The sequence below is a fragment of the Elephas maximus genome, chromosome 26 (assembly GCF_024166365.1).
Source record: "Elephas maximus indicus isolate mEleMax1 chromosome 26, mEleMax1 primary haplotype, whole genome shotgun sequence".
In the NCBI taxonomy this organism is placed as follows: Eukaryota; Metazoa; Chordata; class Mammalia; order Proboscidea; family Elephantidae; genus Elephas; species Elephas maximus.
Window position 1 is genome coordinate 12,164,609 of NC_064844.1, and position 21,435 is coordinate 12,186,043.

Below are 21,435 nucleotides of genomic sequence, written 5' to 3' on the forward strand. Positions count from 1 at the left end.
CCACCAGCCACTCCTTAGAAACCCTATAGACGGTTGCTATGAGTTGGAATCGACTCAACAGCAACGAGTTTGGTTTGGTTTGGTTTTTGTACTAATTTTAGATAGATAAAAGCCTTGTAATTTGAAGAGCATTTGTTAATAACTATTTCCTGTACCAAACAGATCATTTTAAAATTACCAAATTTTAGTGTTCTATAGATCCCATTTACAGGGACAAAAGAATGCTTTTGTCAAGAATCATGGCCTTTATTGCCAATGAATGATGAGTTCATTGTCCAGGTTTTGGAATTTAGAATCACTAACTGAACCATTTAAGAACAGTTGAGGTACCCAAAAAAAACCAGTGCCGTCGAGTCGATGGTTTAAATGAGATAAAATGGTGTCTTTTTGTTGGTAGCAGTGGTGGTGGTGCTTTTTTTTTGGCTTTGATTTAATGTCTAGGATTACTCACCTTCATTTTCTCTCCTGCGTTATAAGAGGGGACTCTTTTAAAGAGATACTCCAGAATTCTTTAGACTGAAAGTTTTCTGTTATTGATCACCCCTAAATAATTATCATGCTTCTCGAAGGATATGTCCATTTTGAATGGGGAAGTTGGTGTGAAATTCAGTAGAAAACTTTTGCAGCTATCTCATATTGGGAGTGCAACGCTGGCTCTGCAGCAAAGGTGAAAATGTGTCTTGTTGAATTTATGTATACAGTGTCTCTTGGAGCAGCCAAACCGCTGAGATTGCCCCACTAAGATCAGATAATGTATGACTAGACATCTATGTTTGCATAAACGAAAAAATAACTAAACGGTATTTTGTGATCTCTGGTTGCCATAAGTGACAGAGGCATTATTTCCAAACCTTTCAAGGCACAACAAATGGCAAACATTGTGTGCCTAGTGATTTCAACCCCCTCATTGGAACGCTGTTGAATGCTTGGGAGCTAAGATGAAACTCATGCACATTCTTGCAAACGATTGCCATGGCAACATAAATTTTCCAAGGTCTGCCTGTCTCGAGTTTGCACCTGCCGTTAGCTTAAAAAAAAGAACACTTTCCAACCCAAAAATGCTTTGGAATGGTTGGGAGTGTGTTTTGAAATACAGTCATACATCGCTTAACATCCATGATACTGCCTGTGGAACAGGACATTATGTGATTTGGACATTGGGTGAACACCATATTACAGGCTGTCCCTGGGTTACAAACATCTGACCTACAGACCATTCCTACTTAAGAATGGACTCCACAAAGCCTATTGTAGTAAAAATTTGAGTTAAATACACTTGACATGCAACTGCTTTGTATACAAGAGACTTGAGATACGTGGGTTGCATGAGGGAAGCTGTTCACTACATACGGTAATGTCCCCTTACATCCTCTACGTTCCATTTTCTGATCGGCATTTCTGAATTCTTTCATGACGTTATGGGACCATGAAAGTATACGTGCTTGGACATTGCCCGAATGGGCATTATGTGGCTCGTGACTGTAAAGTGGAATTTAAAAGTTGAAAAACAAAATAGAACATTCAGGAGAAAAGTTCATGCAATATCTGTCTCCCCCCCCCCCCCGCCCAATATTGTAGTCAAGGGCAAATGCCAATAGTATACCCATTGTAATTATGAGGATATTGGAGGTTTACTCACTGTAATGAGGAACATGCTGCCTCCTGGCAAGCTAGAGGTAACATATGTGCATATCTTGTATAATAACAATGAAGGTGATAATAGCCAGGATTTATTTAGTGTTTATTATGTACCAGGCACAGTGTTAAGCACTCCATCTATCATGATTTTCTTAATTCTTACAACTACCCTACAAAAACTGGCATTCTGTCCTTTCCATTTTGCATATAAGAGGTTAAATAAATCATCCAAATTCTACAAGCTCCAAGTGGTAGAGCCCAAATGTAAACTCAGGTCTATATGTCTTCAGTGCCTGTACACAGACTCACTGGAGGTCAGTGTTATAAGATCCCGTGACCAGTGTCTCTCCCTTCCTCAATCTGTCAAGCAAACAGTTGGCCCTAGGGAAACAGAAAAGAGGCTACCATGGACAGCATATCTTCCTCTTCTCAGGATATACTGAGCAATCATCAGTGGATTTAACCCCCAACCTGGACAAATAACCATCCCTGCCTGGATGGCACAAGTGGTTTGCACTCAAAGACTAAAATGTTGGCTGTTCGAACCCTCTCAGTAGCACTGTGGAATCTGTTTCTGTAAAATTATAGCCCAGAAAACCCTACAGAGTTCATTTCTACTCTGTAACACATGTTGTCTCCCTGAGTCAGAATTGACTCAAAGGCAATGAATTTTTTTTCTTGTTTTCCGGATAACTAGCTGGATGCCTGCATGGCAGCATCAGATTCTGCCTCTAAGTACAAACTAAGGCACTTCCCAGTCTTTCGGGTAACCAGATTGTGAAGGACAGTGTGGCAGCCACCTTCCTTATTACATTGTTCCATCTTCATGCCCCTTCCAGCAAACTTGGTGGAACACCGAAAGAGGCTTGGTTTCTATTTGACTAGATCTTGGAAAGTAAAAATTGAGATATTTGGAAAGTCATTCCAGTAAGTTTTCTTGGACCCAATGAAATAAGAAGAGCTTATTTGAGGATTACTGTAGTAAAAATCTTACTGTCACAAATAAATGCTCTAATCTCTCAAGGAGCCATGCATTTTGAGGAAACCAACAGGTCTTGTGTATTTCAAGCCATGAGCCTTGAATGAATGTTTTACATCACCAGGATTTTCTAATTTGAGAGACTTTCTGACCGCCTTTCTCTTCCAGCCAATTTATCCTTTTTGACATAGCTAGATAAACGTGGTTATCTAGATTCCCAGCTCAAACCAGGCCTGAAGCAAAAAATTAGAAGGAAAAGGGGGTTTGTAAAGCCTGATAGTGATAAACAAGAGAGAAAAAGTAGTAAGAACGTGCATGTTGTTGTTACTTGTTAGGTGCTGTTGAGTCGGTTCCAACTCATAGTGACCCCGTATACAACTGAGTGAAACACTGCCTGGTCCTGCACCATCCTCACAATCATTGTTATGCTGGATCCCATTGTTGCAGCCATGGGGTCAATCTGTCTTGCTGAGGATCTTCCTCTTTTTCACTGACGCTCTGGTCTACCAAGCATGATGTCCCTCTCCAGGGTCTGGTCCCTCCTGATAATACGCACAGACTAAAAAATTAAAAGACAGTCTGGGCAACTTATAGAGTAGAGGGCTATCCTTTTTGGAACCCAAGATCATCAATTTGTTGCAGGCAGTGTTGCTGATAACAATGACATTGAATCATCAAAAGCCTGTCTTCTGTACCTCCTGTTTAAAAGGCTACACTTGAAAAACACTCAAAAGTTTACACTTTCAAAAGTTCTTATGATGATAAAGGACATATTTTTTGAATAGATGGCTTGCTTTTATCTTTCTTCAGCAGACATCCCAGGTGTCAGAATGCAGAGAAAAGGGCAGGGATTGTGGAGGTGTGTGGGGAAGGAAAAGGGCATGTCCAGTTGGGAGGGGTTTGAAAGCAACTACTAGGAAACAGGTCAGAATCAAGCGGGAACCATGCCCAAACCCGTTGTTGTCACGTTGATAGAACTGCCCCACAGAGTTTCCAAGGAGCACCTGGCGGATTCGAACTGCAGACCCTTTGGCTAGCAGCTGTAGCACTTAACCACTGTGCTACCAGGCTTTCTGAATCGAGTGGGATGTGTTTTAAATTCACGGCTGGAGGGGAAAGAACAATCCAAGACAGAGTCTGGTTAATCACTTAGAGGTCTAAGGATTTTACTGTGAACTTTATTTATCACAGTTTTTTTTTTTTTTTTAATGTAAAAAATATATGTGTGGATGGGAGTTGAAGACGAGGTCATTAGGCAATGGAATAACTAAATAAAATACTCAAATACCTGAGTGCCCAGAATTCAGCAACAGATGCTGTCCAATGAAATGTGTGCGCAGTCAGGGGCAGGCTCTCTAAAGAAGCTCCTAGTCTTCAACTGAAGACAATTGGCAACACTCTCTCTGTGCGTTCTTCTCTCCATCCTTAATGGGCTCTACATGGGCTGCTGAGGACTCTTCAGTCTGGCAGATCCGGGTGATGATGTTGGCCAGTGCCACCATCCTCCAGTATTTTTCAAAGGCCTTCCTGAAAAGTATTAATAAAACATAGGGCAAAACTGAAAAGGCATATCATGGCACAGAAACTTAGAAAAAGTAGCAAATTATTCTTCCTGCTGTTTTTATCTTTCCCACTTCCAAACATTAAAACTGGGAGAATAGAATGAATGGAATGCCAGTTGGATGGAGAGCCAGTGACCAAAACCCACTCCTGAGTGTGGCCCTGAATGGTGTGGTGATTCAATACAGTACACCTGATTATGCCAATTTAGGGATCCCTCTCTGCACTGCCCTGGTGGAGCAGCGGTTAAAAACTTGGCTGTTAACCGAAAGGTTGGCAGTTCAAATCCACCAGTCGCTGCTTGGAAGCACTAGGAGGCAATTCTACCCTGTCCTGTAGGGTCACTATGAGTCAGAATCGACTTGACAGCAATGGCTTTGATGGTTTTCTTTCTTTTTTTTTGGTTCTCTGCACTGCAGGCAACTGGAGCAGAGAACTCAAATATCACTCCAAATTCTGAAACAAATGGATTTGATGACTGTTTGGTTACATCAAGCTATGAGAGGGAAGAGAAACTCCTTAACTTTTCAATACATTGATAATGTTGATGATTTTGGAAGTGTTTTTAAGAGTTTTCATGTCAAATACGTAATCTGCTCTCTTTATAGCATGTTTAAACATGGAACTATGAATTAAAGACAGAAAATCACGCTTACTTTGTGGAGGGAATATCTGTGTCTAAAGACCAAGGGGAGTGAGTGCTAGGAAGAAACTTTATTTCCATGTTGCAGTGAGAGCAAAGTGGCAATGCATACAGAGCCATTCCTTGTGTAATAAGACCTACAGTTATGCCTTTTATGTGCTAGGCAGTGTGCCAGTCTAGCCCTATAAGTTTAAACTCATAATAATCCTGCGAAATGGATATAAATAACTTCATTTTATAGAGGGATCCTGAGAAGTTAAGTACCTTGCGTGGTCACATAGCTTGTAAGTGGCAGAGCTAGGATTTAAGCCCAGGTCTGTCCACCTTTAAAACCTATGCGCCTTTCATGTGTGATGGTGCCAAGAACAACCTTCTGTTCATTGAGGGCCTTTATTTGTCACACAGAGCTCTGGTGGTGCAGCGGTTAAGAGCTTGGCTGCTAACCAAAATGTCAACAATTCAAATCCACCAGCAGCTCCTTGGAAACCCTATGGGGCAACTCTGCTCTATCCTGTAGGGTCGCTGTGGGTCGAGATCAACTTGAGGGAAACAGGTTTGATTTGGTTTTTGGTTTATTTGTCACACACTTGAAGTTCCCCTTTGCAATTCAAGACAGGGAAGTCCAGCTACTTAGCATTTATCTGAATTTTACCAGTCCTAACCTGCCACTCTTGGAAATTATCTCAAAGAACATTTAAAGGCTGTTAATTTTTCTCTACCCATGAATGTCGAGAAAATCATCCTGACAGAATGTGAACAGTTTAGTCATTTAACGAGAGAACTAGAAGTGTCAGGGCTCTACACACCTCAAATCTAATCAACAAATCTGTACAGAGCACCTTCCTTGTGCCAGGCCAGCCAAAGGACCATCTCTTACATCACAAATTTCTTCTCACAGAAAATCTTCCAGATTTCTTTGATCTCTGAAATCATACGTTATGATAATAACTGGAAGAGAACATTTAATTTAGCCCTCTAATTTTACAGATAAGGTAACTGGACCCAAGGTGGTGAGGTGAGTTGGCGAAAGTCGAATAATGTTTGTTCTTTGGACTTTTCCTTCTTGCCATGTGAGATCTTTCCTCCTGAGACAGCTCCACTCAGAGCTGAAATACCACAGACGAAGTAAGAAGGGACGCAAAATGAAAGCAAAGGGAAAAGGAGGGCTGGAAATATCAGTACTATTTCTTGGTTGTAAAACTGAAAGAGTGTCAGTTGCTTGAAATTGAATACTGGTGGTTTGGATCACATTTTCCAAACAAGTTAACGCGAACCTGCTTCTTCTTGTTTTTCAATTTGATCACTTTTTCAATCCGCTGATGGATTAAGGATTAGAGAGCATAGATTACTTCCATCAATCCCCCAAATCTGGAAAAATGTACCATTCTGTGTTGTTTCTAGCTTGTTTAGTACAATAAGTGGATTTGTAATGGTGGGTAAATTTATACCATTAAATGGGTCATATTTTTTATATTATACTGGCTCGAATGATTTCTGATTCACCGAGCAGATATTTGTTCAGTGTCCCCTATATGCTAGGCACTATGCCAGGCACTGGGAATGCAACTTTGAATATAGAGTGTAAATGTTCAATAAGTGTGTAAAATATTAACTAATTTACAAAAAGATAGATGCCACCTTCAACCTTAAAAGACATTAGACCTTATGCTCCCCTACTATACTATAAACATTTTAAGTTGATAAAGCATAATTTTTATTCCTCCCCTGCATAACTGCTTATTAATTGAAGGTTATTCAATAAATGAATATGGCTGAATTAATGAGTAAATAAGTGAATGCATGGAAGAATCAATAGATAAGTTTCATGAGTGTATCCTGCCCCACATGAATTTTCTTGGTCTTAATTTGATGGCTCATCACAGCTAGCCTTTATCTTAATATCATTTATTCCAGGAAGGAGATACAAATTTCATCTTGTAGTTAGTTTTAAAGGAAAACATAAGAAAGTCATTAAAAAAAAAAAAAAAAACCGTTGCTGTTGACTTGATTCCAACTCATAGTGACCCTATAGGACAGAGTAGAACTGCCTCATACATTTCCAAGGAGCACCTGGTGGGTTTGAACTGCTGCCCTTTTGGTAGCTCTTAGCCACTATGCTGCCAGGGTTTCTGATAAAGGCACTAAAAAAAAAAAAAAAAAGAAAAAACCATTGCCTTTGAGTCAATTCCTACTCATAGTGACCCTATAGGACAAAGTAGAACTGCCCCATAGAGTTTCCAAAGAGTGCCTGGTGGATTTGAACTGCTGACATTTGGGTCAGCAGTCATAGCTCTTAACCGCTATGCCACCAGGGTTTCTGATAAAGGCATAGCTCCCTTATAATTCAATAAAAGTACCTACATGTAGAACTACTGCAATAGAGTTTGGGCGAGACAGGAAGAGTTGGAGGAATACTACATAGAAAAAAAAAACAGAAAGATATTCAACTTTTTTTTTCAGTCCTTTCTACAAAGAAGGCTATATCTTATTGCTTTCCAAAGAACAGGAGTGCTATGTAAAAGCAGGTGGACCAACTGATTGCAGGACAGTTTTGCTTTTCCCTCCTTCGACCCTTTAGTCATTCTCTCTTTTCATTTAAAGATAATGTCACTTTCTGCTATTTCTCTACCATAAATTTCCAGCCATGGGGTATGATGTGGAAGCCAGTTATATATAAAGTTTCATTATCACTTCTAGAGACGTTAGAAGGCAGGTGAAACCTTTGAAAAAGTGTGACTTTGCTGCAATTCTCATCTCCCACGCCTAGAAAATAACCTATGCTTGTTCACTCTTATTTTGAAAGCCTGTGAGTCCTTAAAAATAGCAACTGTGACAAACATATGCTTAGATGACAGAAGTTCAGAGGAAATGACTGTCAGGAATGAGATTATTTAAAATGTGATGATTCTAGTAAATCCAAGTGTCGTGTGTAATAGTTTCCCTATTTTTAATGCCAAGATGAATCCCGCACTCTTAACTACACTGATGCTATTTTCATGATCATATTATTTTTTCACAATCATGATAACATCCATGAAGTGCTTTTACTTAAAGAGCAGATGCATAAAGAAGATAAACCAGCTTTTCAAGGGTGGTAATGACATGTTTAGTCAACTCCATTGCACCCCTGCGATCAATGTGCTAGGGCATAAAACGTACACATGAACTCTGTTCTGAAGAAGTATTCAAAATACAACATACATAGAAGCGATTCTCCAATTTACAGATTTAAAGATAATTTGAAAAGGCAAAAAGCTCCACTGTGCAATGCGCTAAGTAAATATTGCTCAGTGTCTTCTAAGAGTAAATTATAATAGTTAGTAATCCATACAGAAGACACGACCGTGCACAATGTCATGTTACACCTCATATACAACCACTAGGAGAAGGAGCATTGCGCTGCCTGGATCAGAGTTAGAGAATCAGCAGTCTCTGTCTCTCTCTTTCTCTTTCCTTTAATTAGCAATTTTGCTAAGTGATTTGTTTTTCCTGTTTATCTACTCATTTGCATAGTCTAGATATAATGGGGCATGAATTAGCAGTCCACTCTGGATGCAGAGATAAAATAAATTGGGTTGTTAAAAAAAAAAAAAATCTTCTAAATCCCAGGGAAGTGAATAAGGAGCAGAGCTCAGAGACAGCTCCAGTATGTCTGTGTGTGTGCACCAGCTCTTCAGGACATCCGGCCTACAAAAAGGAAATCCCAGTGCCAGAGATGGGATGGTTCTGCCCATCTTGTTGGTTACCAGTGAGATTTACACATATGACACCCTAAATGAGCAATGCCAAAATGAATCCTATTTTGAAGTAAGAGGAAACAGCTCAAGAATAGCAGCATTTATGTGAGGGCCCATTTGGAATGAGAGATGAGATTCTATTCAAACCTAGGGGACAGGAAGATTTCAGGATATGAAAATGAAATCTATCTGGTGAAGTGCGTATTTGGACACCCTCTTTAAGCACTCCCCCAGATGGTTCTTTATATTGTCATGTGAGGGGCAGAAGTAATTCTATATTACTTGTAATAATAACTTACATAAACACTGCATTGTTCACATTTTCAGACTTTCCAAAGTGTTTTCACACATGTGAAATTTGATCCACTAACATTTTTTTGTGAGATAAAGAAGTTATTGTGATTCATACATATAAATGTTTGTATTATATAAAAGTGAATATACATATTCACATGTATAAACCAAAAAAATCCAAACCCATTGAAATTGACTCATAGCAACTCTACAGGACAGAGTAGAACTACTCCATAGAATTTCCAAGGACCAGCTGGTGGATTTGAACTGCTGACCTTTTGGTTAGCTGCCAAACTCTTAACCACTGCACCACCAGGGCTCCATTCACATGTATACTATATATCTGTATATAAGAACACAGTAAACAAGTCTGAGGTAATTCATATAGCTTATGAGAGGCAAAACTGATGCTTGAATTATAAAAAAAAAAATAAGAACACAGTAAACAAGTCTGAGGTAATTCATATAGCTTATGAGAGGCAAAACTGATGCTTGAATTATAGACAAGTATATTATTTTTCATTATTGATCAGCATATTACAAATTAAAGTGAGGTGGTTAAACAGTGCAATGTTCAAATATGTTTTAATGAACCAAAGTATGCGCCATGAAAAATGAAGTAGTCAGATATAGAAGCTTAAAGTTCCCCAGACTCGAGGGAAATCTGGCTGGGTTATAGTATGGTAATTGGGTCTTCATCCTTGTCCCCAGTGATTGGAGTATCTTTGAAGAGGCCTCCTGACCTATACTTGAGGGTTTATGCTAATGAGGTGCCTCGGGTGGGGGCTGGCCGGACCCGAAAGACTCACCAGGTAATATCATCCTGACCTCAGGAAAGTGAGGCTGAAATTTGAGTTCAATCAATCACGCCTAAGTAATGAGGCGCCATTAAAGTCTCTGGACATGGAAGCTCCACGGCCATCCTAGCTGGTGATAGATCAGTATATGTAAGAGGGCAGGTGTCCTTTTTGGGACATGGAAGTTTCACACTGGGAACCCTTCCGGACCTCCTCATGTGTCTCCTTGTTTGTGTCCATTTTCCCATAATAAAACTGTAATCCTAAGTAAAATAAATAAGTAAAAATTTCAACTATAACCAGAAAATATGGGATCTTCTCACTGAATGACCAAAACAACATTGTGACATCTGCCCAGATAATGTTTACTCACAATCCCTGATAGAAACACTAGTGGAGGTCCCTCTCATATGATGACTTAGTTTTGTGAGCGTAATATAAAACCTCGCATACATTCAACACATGGCTGAAAAAAAATTAGAAACCAAACTTTTGGATAATTAAGTTATCACCAATTGCAACAATATTCATATTTCTTCTCTGCTGCGTGCTCCAGACACTATGTCAAACAGAAGTTCTCATATATTCCTAGGCTAAAGCTCTGTCAAGTGGACATGAGCAGTGGTACTACCCAGTAGCAAAGAAATGGACCAAATAACTGATGCCTGCGGCCCTCTCTGGAAACCCTGGTGGTGTAGTGGTTAAGAACCAAGTCTAGTAAACAAAACATTGGCAGTTTGAATCCACCAGGCACTCCTTTGGAAACTCTATGGGTTGCTATGAGTTGGAATCAATTCAACGGCAATGGGTTTGGTTTGGTTTTTTTGGTGGCCCTTTCTAAGCCTTTGATTTTGAATGTCCAATTTTGGGACCATCGTGTAAATGAGGCTGTTTAATCAATGAGTACATGTTTAGATTGCTTCTGGAGAAACAGCCAGTCTTAGAAATAAATGGCCACTTGCACTTTTTTCCCCAAGATGTAATAAGAGATAATTTGACAAAATCCTAATGTTGGCTTTGTGAGAGGGATAAAGATAAATATCTCATTAGCTCTTATGTTGTGAAAACAGTAGTTAATGACAGAGACCCTGGAAGCTGAATGGATTTTCATCAGTAGCTTAATGAGAAGAGAGACGAAGAGTTCACTGAGTTAATTTTGTAGCCAGCATGGTCTGCAGTGTTCTAAGTCAGGGAAAATATAGACAGAGAAAGACGCAATAATTTACATTTTTGTTCTGTGTCCCCAAGAATTTAGTTATTTGGTTATGTACAGAGACTTGAGGGAAGATCCTTAAGGGCTTTGCAAAAGTAATTTAAGAAAAAATTGCACAAGCAAATAAAGAACTTTCTGAGTTTACTCCATTTCAAAATAACTGCAGTTAGGTCAATATGTGAATTTTTTAAATTGGATTTAAAAAAATGATTTGAATTCTAGCTTTCATTTTGTTCCAGTTTACGTGTCACTTAATTTGCTGCCATGTCAAATGGTATAATAACTGCGTGTGTGTCTTCTTATACACATATATGTTTTCTTCCTTGTCACTTACTTTAAATTTATCTTCTCATGTATCTTTTTAAACTATATCAAGTCTTTTAGAATATAAGATGGTTTTGGAAGGATAGATGGATGAATGGGTAGATGGATGAATGGATGAAAGCCATGTTAGGTAAGAGACAATCGCAGTCTACTAGGGATCTGGCTAGTTGCATAGCTTTGCCATTAATTATCAGGGATCTGTGGTCAAAACACTTAACTTTTCTAGTCTCGATTTCCTCGAATGTAAAACTAAGAGTTTAGGCTAATGCTCTCTAAGCTGTAGCTCTGTACAAGAAGATAAATGACTGCTAGACTAAAACACGATTCCATTCCTTAACGTGTTACATGTCAACAATGAAAGGTTAGATTTTGGATGCTTGTTAGTTGAAACTATCCATCGCTGGCATTTTACAATCACAAAGCCTGTTTGGAAGATATGGCCTCATTACCAATAAGGAGTTTCGCTTCAACCTATGTGACTAATTAGTCCATTCAGTCACAAGAGTTGGACTAGAGATTCATATTGACACATCTGGAAACCTAGATTTGCATTTCTGAACATCTGTCAGTATGTATTTAATTTGGAAATGGCCAAATTCATTTCAGAAAAATGATTTGTCCAAATAAAAAAGCAAATAGAGGAGGAACACATTCTGTCACCCTTATCTTCTATTTTCCTTTCAACTTGTCCACTCCCGCTACCAGCCATCTTTAGAGGTCTTATACCACCACATTCTAATTTTTGAGAATCCGAGAGAATAGATTATTCTGATGGCTTCTTAAAAGTTTAAAGACATCTGTAGGCTTTCTTCTTGATTTTGCTTTTGGTCAGCTCTCCTACATTGCCTTGACTAAAAATGTACATGTAATATGAGCAGAGAGGTGATCTGTAGCTTAAAGAAATAATTAAAGGCACATACTGTCTAACACCAGGATTGTTTTTTGTAGGTTTACTATTTTGCATAACTTTGCTAAAATATTGTTCTTTATTGAGGAAGCAAGAATCCAGGGCTGTCCTTTCTCCCATTATTTTATTTTAATTAATTTTTCTGCAGTGTTATTCTTACAGCTCCATCTCTCCCATTGAGTTTTGCCTGTTAGGGAACCAGTATCCAATGGATGTAGAAATGAATGTCAGAATGAGTAAGATAGCGTGATCCCTTTACTGTGGTGGAGTGTTTTCCATCCAAGCTACTTTCACTGTTCTGGAGCCATTACATACATTTTAAACAGCCAAGAAAATTTTTAAGAAAATGGAATGGCTTTCAAGTCTGTCTTTTTCCCAAGCAGACAGCTGATTTATGGTCACTTTTTATAATAGCCTAAGGCATCAATTGGGAAAGAATATTAAAGAAATGTGAAAGCTGGCTGTTTTTCAGGGATATTTATACTTTGCCCTAAATAGTCATAAATGCCAATGTTCAAACATTCAAACTGAGTATACAAATGGATTTTAAATATACACACACACACATATATATATATAATATTATATTATGTTTCTGTGCAGGCATTTAGCTATAACTCTCAGGATAATAGCACCCCAACTTGCATTCTGCATAGGAATGCTGTTTGTGAATGTTACATGAAGCAGTACGTATAGTAGCATTACATTTTAGAAATATAAGCAGTTTGAATAGAACTGACTCTTGTTATTTGTATTAATGAGTGATTTGTTCATATGCTTTAGAATAGAGCGTGCACAATAAGTTATTTGTAGGCAGGAACCACATTTTATACCTTGCTTACAGTGACCACATTTTATGTCCACCAGGAAATACTGTACGTAGAAGAGGCACTTCATATTTGCTGTTGACTGCTTGGTCTTCACTGCCTTTGTTATTCATTTGCTAAGCTAAGATTCATCTTTCACATAATGGACCTCCGAACCAAAAAAAGAAAAAAACACCCAATGCCATCGAGTCAATTCCGACTCATAGTGACCCTATGAGACAGAGTAGAACTGGCCCATAGGGTTTCCAAGGAGTGGCTGGTAGGTTCAAACTGCTGACCTTTTGGTTAGCAACCAAACTCTTATCCACTGTGCCACCAGGGCTCCTAATGGACCTCCGCTTATCCTTTTTATCTTTATTAAATGAGTGATCCTTGAGCTTGACATCTTCATATGGCTTCTACTACTCAAAAAAACGATCAACAAATGAGAACTAAAAGCTTGTTTGGGACAATGGAAACTCCATTGGATCTGTGTAGTCTCTAAACTCCTTTTGCATCTTTAATAGGATTGTTGATTCACTACAATTGAATATGTTTCTTCATTGACTTGATTTGATAAAATAGACCCTTTCCTGGGGAATTGTGTATGCATATTTCCATATGGTTATTTTTCTGCAATTCTTCCACTTGTTGAGAATGGTGACCTCCTCTGCCCCCTAGAAAATTATTGCTCCGTAAGTTATCAGTGCAGTGGGTCAGCCCTTGCTTAGAGAATTTTTGACACTAATTCTGCATCCTGTCCAGTCCTCTCTCCCTGCTCCACCCCCTGGGAAGCTCATCTAGTGATAAATCTTTGCTGGAGATACTATTAGATTCAGTCCTGAAGAACAGACAGGAAAGCCCTCTCTCTTCCAGGGCAGCTTTACATAAGTTTCAGCAGGAACAAGTGTTCATCAATTAGCCAAATAGGTCACGTTTCACCTGCTACTGTACTTGACCTATCTGATTTGTTTCGATCAAAACCAAACCCATTGCCATTGAGTCAATTCCAACCCATAGTGACCCTATAGGACAGAGTAGAACTGCCGCATAGGATTTCCAAGGAGCAAATGGTGGATTCAAACTGCCAGCCCTTTGGTTAGCAGCTGCATCACTTTACCACTACACCACCAGGGCTCCAAGTTTTTGGGTCAGGAGTGGGATACTCGGTCTAAATATCAGTCAGAAGCAGTGAAAGATTAGGCTAAATAACCTTATGTAACTGTTTTTGGTTTGTTTTTTAAGTGACAGCAAGTGCCTGTTCAGCAGATTTCATCATTAAAGATGGTAAACCAAAACAGAAACAAAAAACCTCCCTGTAACTGAAGACAAAAGCCTCAAAAGTACATTGGTGTTTTCCTATTTTCTGATCCACAAAGTCATCTCTCGGTAGTAACCCTACATATGAAATAAGTTGATTTAACTTCTTGGTATATATAATAACATTCTTTCTCCTCGATCCTGTTTACAATTTCCCCAAACCCTACAACGTGTTGGTGTTCATCCACAGAGAAGGATGGGTTAAGTTTCTCGAATTTTCTGCCCAACTCATTTTTCCCATAAAGGTTTGGAGACTTAAATGTTTCTAGTAGACATTTTGAACCAGAGTAAGGAGCCCTGGTGCCTCAGCAGTTAAAGCATTCGGCTGCTAACCTAAAGGTCGGCAGTTAGAATCAACAACAAGAGATGCTTGTCACACGTGGGCACACCCAGACCACTCTGAATTAGAGACCAGCATGGCACTTTGACCTGTGAGTGGTTAAACACACAGTAAGATACACTTATCTAAACGGACTGTTACGTAAAGCCAGTGCTTTTGCTTGATGGTTACTCGATCTCTTTCAGCAGGCTTTCTCCCTTCTAAAGAAGGTTATAAACATCAGGGAAAAGTACACGGAAGAATAGACTTGATTAATGTAACGTATTTAAGTTTCTTTCTACCACTTTCTCAACAGCAAGTCACAGAGAGGCAGCTCCAAACACAGCGAATTAAATTGAAATTACGCAGCTTTGGCCAGAAAATTGTTCAGTTAATTCAGCCTCCAAATATAATTTGCTTTTTTCCCTCCTGCGTTTGAGCTACTTCCTGATTTTTCATACCATGATGATTTCTGCCAAGGCATCTATTGATGTGAGGTCTTTCTTTGACAAGACTGTCGTTGGTTTGTAATTTCTGAAGGAAAAATACATGACAAGAATGTATGTTCATTATATCAGAAAAATGCATTAATAACTAAAATGTAGTTTTGCGGAAGGGTCATGTTTGTACAGTGATTTATTTTTACTGTATAAGGCCTATAGGAGGTACTATTATATGACATCTTTTGTTATTACAGGTACAGTGGTCCCTCAGTATCCTCAGGGGATTGATTCTAGGACCCCGTTGGATACCAACATGCTCAAGTCCCTTATATAAAATGGCACAGCATTTACACATGACCTACGCACATCCTCCTATATACTTTCAATCATCTCTACATTACTTCTAATATCTAATACAATGGAAATACTGTGTGAATAGTTGTTGCATCACAGTTGCAGACTTGCTCTGCAAGGTAGCCTTTTTCTTCTATGAGTTTCTGGAGCTCTTCTGGGCTCGCAGATACTGCCTAGGCATCAGCTGATGCCGATTCACCCATGATCTTGAAGCTCTGGAAGCTGTAGCTTTCCAAAGCTAGGCAGCCATCCCTTACTGGCCTGAAACTTCTTCCTCTCACTCTTTTCAACCCCTTTACACTTAGCCTTGGAGAGATTGCTTTGACCCCTTCGTTGCTTTGTAGGAGTCATTTGTTCACAGAAACAAAGGGTACACATAACACAAATAGCCAACAAGGCGAACTGTGCCCAAACACCGAGGGCTGGAGAGAGACTGAGGAGCTGTGAGACGACGGGAGGCTACAGCAGGGGATGCTGCACGTTACTTCATTCGCATGGATTCAGTGCAGTGCTTGGCACGTGGCAAATCCAAGTTTTGCTTTTGGGAACTTTTCTCCCCTCCCAGTATTTTCCATCTGTGGTTGGTTGAATCCTCAGATGTGGAATCTGTGGATATGGAGGGCTGAACGTGGGAAACACTCTAACACTTTCTCTTTGCTGTGGAATTGTTCCAAAAGGCTGTTGAATGTAGGAAATAGGTCAGCTTTTACAACATGCAGTTTAACTTGTATGACTGAAATAATTCAGTCTGCGTGAAACAATATTCACTGAGTCACACATTTTAGGCCCACGAATTTCTTTTAAGATGCAGTTTTCATTATTAATATTTGACGTTTAGCTCATAATTCAGAATTTGAACCAAGACAGTAAATGATGAGATCCTAGTTCACCCAGAGAAAGGTTCCAATACAGCTACTGTCTTTTGATATAAATACTAACATGGGACCTAAGGTTGAGAACCATTCACAAGTATCGCTTTCGGTTTAATATCTAAAATTATAGTGCTTCAAAATGAAATAAATCAGAGCTACATTAGTGAAATAATAATAACAATAATGTTGATAATATTGAGACTTATAATATTATCCTATTCTAAGAATTTTTGATGTAGTAATTTAATTCTTACAGTAGATAGTATTAAGCTCTTCATTTTCTTTTCAGATGAGAAAAGCCAAGCACAGAACAATTTTTCAATTTAGTTTAATGTAGGGTTTCTTAACCTCAGCACTGTTGCCATTTTGGGCCAGATAATTCTTTGTTGTGGGGGAACTGCCCTGTGCATTGTAGAATGGTTAGTAGCATCCCTGGTCTCTACCCATTAGATGCCAATAGTAGCAGATACCCTCCCACCCAACTGTGACAACCTAAAATGTCTGCCAACCAACCGATTAGTTGCCACTCTCTCCACAGCAGTTCACAGAGAGGCAGTTCCAAACACATTGAATTAAATTTCAACTCATGGCTACCCATGTGGGTCAAAGTAGAACTGTGTTCCGTAGCATTTTCAGTGGCTGATGTTTTGGAACTAGATCGCCAGGCCTTTCTTCCAAGGTATCTCTGACTAAATGCCAACCTTTCAGTTAGCAGCCAAGTGCACTAACCACTTTTACAGCCAAAGACTCCTACCTGTCTGCAGACACCGGTGGGCAAGGAAGGTGGGGTAAACTCAGCCCCAGGATGAGACCACTGGTTTAAGTAAATTATTCATATCCTCCTCCCCCTACCAAGAACAAAACAACAATGGCAGCAGCAGCAACAACAAACACTGTATTGATTTTATCAATGCATTTAAAAATCCTCCAGGAAAATGAGAAATTCTCTTGTAATCTTCAAATTAGTCTCAAGGAACATTCACTGTGGTTGAGAATAAAGGTAACTTTTTCTACTGAAAGTTTGCTCTAGAAAAAAACAAGAGTATCTGCTCTGGGGCAAACTGGAACCACTACCTATAAGACTGGAGCCCTGGTGGCACAGTGGTTAAGAGCCCTGCTGCTAACCAAAAGGTTGGAAATTCCAATCCACCAGTGCTCCTCAGAAACCGTACGGAGCAGTTCTACTCTGTACTATAAGGTTGCTATGAGTCGGAATTGATCCAATGGCAACAAGTTTGGTTTGGTTTGGTTTACCTGTAAGACCACATGACCCAATAATTTATTATTGAGTTGGTTTGGATGTTAATCTGCAAGAGGCTCACACCAAAAGAAGATTGGGCCTTAGCCTCTTAAAACTTCCTTTAATGAAAGGTACTTGTGTCACTGTCACATTGATTGCTATTATTTTTCATTGACATACCCGTTGCCGTCGAGTCGATTCCAACTCATAGCGACACTATATCATTGACATAGCCAGTTATAACTCCAGCAGAACAGACATTTTGAACTTGCCCTTTTCAAATAACAGAAGCAAAATGAATGAAGCCAGAAAGCCACCCAACTGTCGTAGAGGAATTAAGAGCAGAATCATGTGAAGCCATCTCCAAAGATTGAAGTGTTAGCATCTGAATAAATTCTTTGTTCATAAATTATTGAAGACCCTCCACTGGAAAGATTTTCAAGCCTAATTTTTACCATGAAAGTGCATCATTTCATGTCTCCATTTTTCCAAAATGCCACAATTTTCTTGATTTATACTTTAAACTCTGAAGATATTAGGTGATACCTGGCAACGTTAGGGCTTTCATGAAAAAGAAGTCAGATCATATTTCTGCTTTTTCATTAATCCAGGACTGTATTATTTTTTAATTCTTCCTTTTAAATGAGGATTACATCAGCATTGCAGTTCTGAGTATTGTCTAAATAATTATAATCTCCTTAATCCTTAGCAGAGGTAGTGAGATTTTTTTCCTTCTTGTTCCTCAGATTTTTTTTTCTCTGTGTTACCTTACCATTAGTCAAATCTGATGTAAACCTTCACCATGTCGTTGCAATATCTATACTGAGTTTACCGCTGCCTGGAAGCGGCAGTGAAGAACAAACTTTCGTGCTTATAAATGTGTTGATTATGTGACTAACTGCTAGGGTTTACACACTCTGCTCTTTATTACAGTGATAGCTATCTTTTTTTGCTGAAGTGCAATGAAGCAACTAGAATGTCACAGAGAAAACCGTCACCTCTCTCCGGTTCACTGTAAAATATCACCCATCCCCCTATACACTGTTCGTTTACTGTGAAACCTTAGTGATGCAAAGGACAAGGGGAACCCATCCCTGTTATGTAAACATTACAAAAATGAGATTCAAGAGTGGAAGCTCAATACAACTGGGGAAAAAATTCTTAGATGGATTGTATTTGCTTCCCTTTTTTGCATCACTGAAAGATATGTCTCGTTCTTAATCTGTGTTTCGTACTATATGAAAAGCTATAGCTGAAAGATAGATCAAAGTCTAACTGGTCATGATATAAAAGGTTACGGCTGTTCTGCTTTTAGGAAGACAGGCACAAGTAGTGCATAAAGCCCACTGATGCATCTGTTGTAGCACTCCAGGGCTGTAATAAATTTCACATCCTCCGTTTCTGCCAAGGCGTTTTAAATCTCTGTATGCTACTGTGTCAGCTTGGCTTCTCTGTGCAGTTGAATAGATGGATATTTGCAAATTGGCTACCATATTCCCATGTCCTCATATAGAATAATCTATACAGGCAGTCCCAGGATTACGAACAAATTCCATTCCTAAATCTGTGTTTAAGTCTAATTTGTACGTAAGTCAAAACAGTTAGATACGGTTCCGTATGTAACATCAGTTAGTCAAATGTTTGTCTTAGAATATAGTGTATAGTGTACCTTTCTATTCATAAAAAACATTAAAGAAACACTTCTGGATACACTAAAACATATTTAACACAGTAATATGGTAATGATAATAAAAATAACGTTTTGATGTGTGTTGAAAAGTAGTGCCTGTTTGTTATTACGAACCACTGTATGTATCACAAGTTTTTAATATAATAGGCATTACAGGGGTTGGTTCGTAATTATGGGTTGTACATAAGTCGGACATTCGTAACCCGAGGAACTGCCTGTAATCACGTTTTCACACATATGCAAATACTTCCATGAAGGATCTAAGACAAGTTCACAGATTGAAGTTCTATGTCTGGGAAGACAGATATTGAATTTGGTTTTTGAGCCTGTTCAGTAAACACAAACCGTGTTTTACTTGTTAAGAAGATAAAGATGAGAGGTTCTGTTAGGTCTCTTTAAATTAATCTACTGACCGTGCTTCATTTGCAGACCACAGATGACATCCTCGTGGCCTCAGCGGAGTGTCCCAGCGATGACGAGGACATTGACCCCTGTGAGCCGAGCTCAGGTGGGTTAGGTTAGTCGACTTTTTTTCTTACTTCCTTTGCTTTACTGTAAATCTTTATTGCATGCCATATTCCTTAAATGGGTTTTGCATTCATGTCTAGAATGCCACATTAGAGAAGGGTCCTTGCTTTTTATACCATTAAATTCTCCTACATTTACTAAAAAAAAAAAAAAAAGCATCAAAAAACTATCGAGATTACATATTTCATAAAAAGCAGTGGGGGACGGCAGACACAGGGCTGCTACCTTATTGTTCTCTTCCCATTAGCTCACAACACAATTTTTATGTATAATGGCGTAATGGGCTTTCCCTTGGGTTACTTGTAGTAAAATTGCAAAGCTCCAAAATTGCAGTGCCTTGTGGAAGATTATTTGACCTTTCTCCTGACAAAAAGTTCCTACCACTCACTCTACCAGCAAATTATCTTAAGTGATATATTTCTGAGTTTCAGAAGTGAGCGTATTATGGCAGTAGTAAAAACAAGCAGCAGGTAGAGCCCTTGATACATTTAACAAAGAAATATTTCAGTCTTGCTATGGCTCCCTAAAATTCAAACCGATGCATTTTCATGCGATTTCTCCTCTTGCCTGTGAGATGCCAGCATCTCATCCAGTGTGATTGGCTGGTACAGAAGTCCTGTCTGCCTTCAGCCCTGTACCATTAAGTGGTGATTGTAGATCCTGTTTGATTGCAGATATTTACAATACCACATATTAGGGTCCTTCCTATTCGTTTTCTTTATAAAGCAGCGTCTCTTAATCTTCAGTAATTGTCTTGTGAGGTCGATTGTATGAGTTAGCTCATGACCTCTGTAGATGTCACCTGGAACCCCACGGAAACTTCATGTCACAGTAAAATAACTCACTTATGTTCCTGTTATGAATACCATTTTGAAGTAAATCTAACTCATTCTAATATTTTGGTAGGCAGTGGATCATATTTCATATCTTGCATGTCTCTTTGAATATCACTTCTCCCTGCTGATGATAATGGCTACTGAGAAGACATAGCACTGAGAGCAGGTGCTGAGTCCCACTGAGAAGCAGGCGCTCAGCAGTGACCCCTCAGCAGGATAGCATTCAGGAGACATAGACTGGGCATGTCTCTTCCTCCTTCTTCTAGCCTCCGCTCACACATCGAGACTCTCAGGCCCCAGAGTCATCTTTAGTATACAGTTATTAGATCTCTGACTATCATCCATTCCATTCCCCCAGATCATTAATTTCCATAGTCCTTCCCCCTCATTCGTCTAGGTACTTCATGATAGCATTCTGGGCTTCTTTTCCGTGATCCTGCCTCTGTTTTCATTGATATTCTCACTCTGTCTTGTTAATCAAAAAAATAAATATATTGCTTTGGCCCTTTGTTCATTTTTGGCAGTCATATCTGTTTACCTTCTCCCTCCTTCAAATTTCCTCTTCCCCCATTTCTCCTATGTTCCCATTCTTCTCTGTTCTGGAGTCATCAGTTGGTGCATACAAACGTGTTGAATTATCCTTTCTGTTCCTTTCATTGCCAACAACAACCCTGTCCGAACCTCCAGCCTAGTTCTGTGTTGCCCTGTCCTTCTGGGCATTGGAGACGTGTCAATTTATGTTTTTCAGGTAATCTGAAGCCTCTAAGCAAGAACCATGTTCACAGTGACCTAGTTAAAATAAAATTATTCTTTAGTGAATTCTGGGTTCACACTTGTATATGGCCATTCCCTGAGGTTTAGTACCTAAGTGGCTCTGGTCAGTGAGGCAAGAAATCCTCACGGTTAGGGATGTGGATGGTAAGAGAAGGGGGTCA

At 39.2% G+C, this 21,435-nt stretch overlaps 1 protein-coding gene across 21 annotated transcripts in view; it reads left to right on the forward strand.

Annotated features, from left to right (window-relative positions):
• Positions 1-21,435, forward strand: part of NRXN1 (neurexin 1) — a 1,236,536-nt gene that overhangs the window by 1,187,649 nt on the left and 27,452 nt on the right. For 15 of the 21 annotated variants that reach the window (XM_049870248.1, XM_049870253.1, XM_049870252.1 and 12 more), the window contains one exon: positions 19,566-19,653. In XM_049870248.1, coding sequence (XP_049726205.1) covers positions 19,566-19,653 — 88 coding nt within the window. The remainder of the gene's footprint in view (positions 1-19,565; positions 19,654-21,435) is intronic. The other 6 variants (XM_049870249.1, XM_049870254.1, XM_049870257.1 and 3 more) reach the window with 1 other exon arrangement.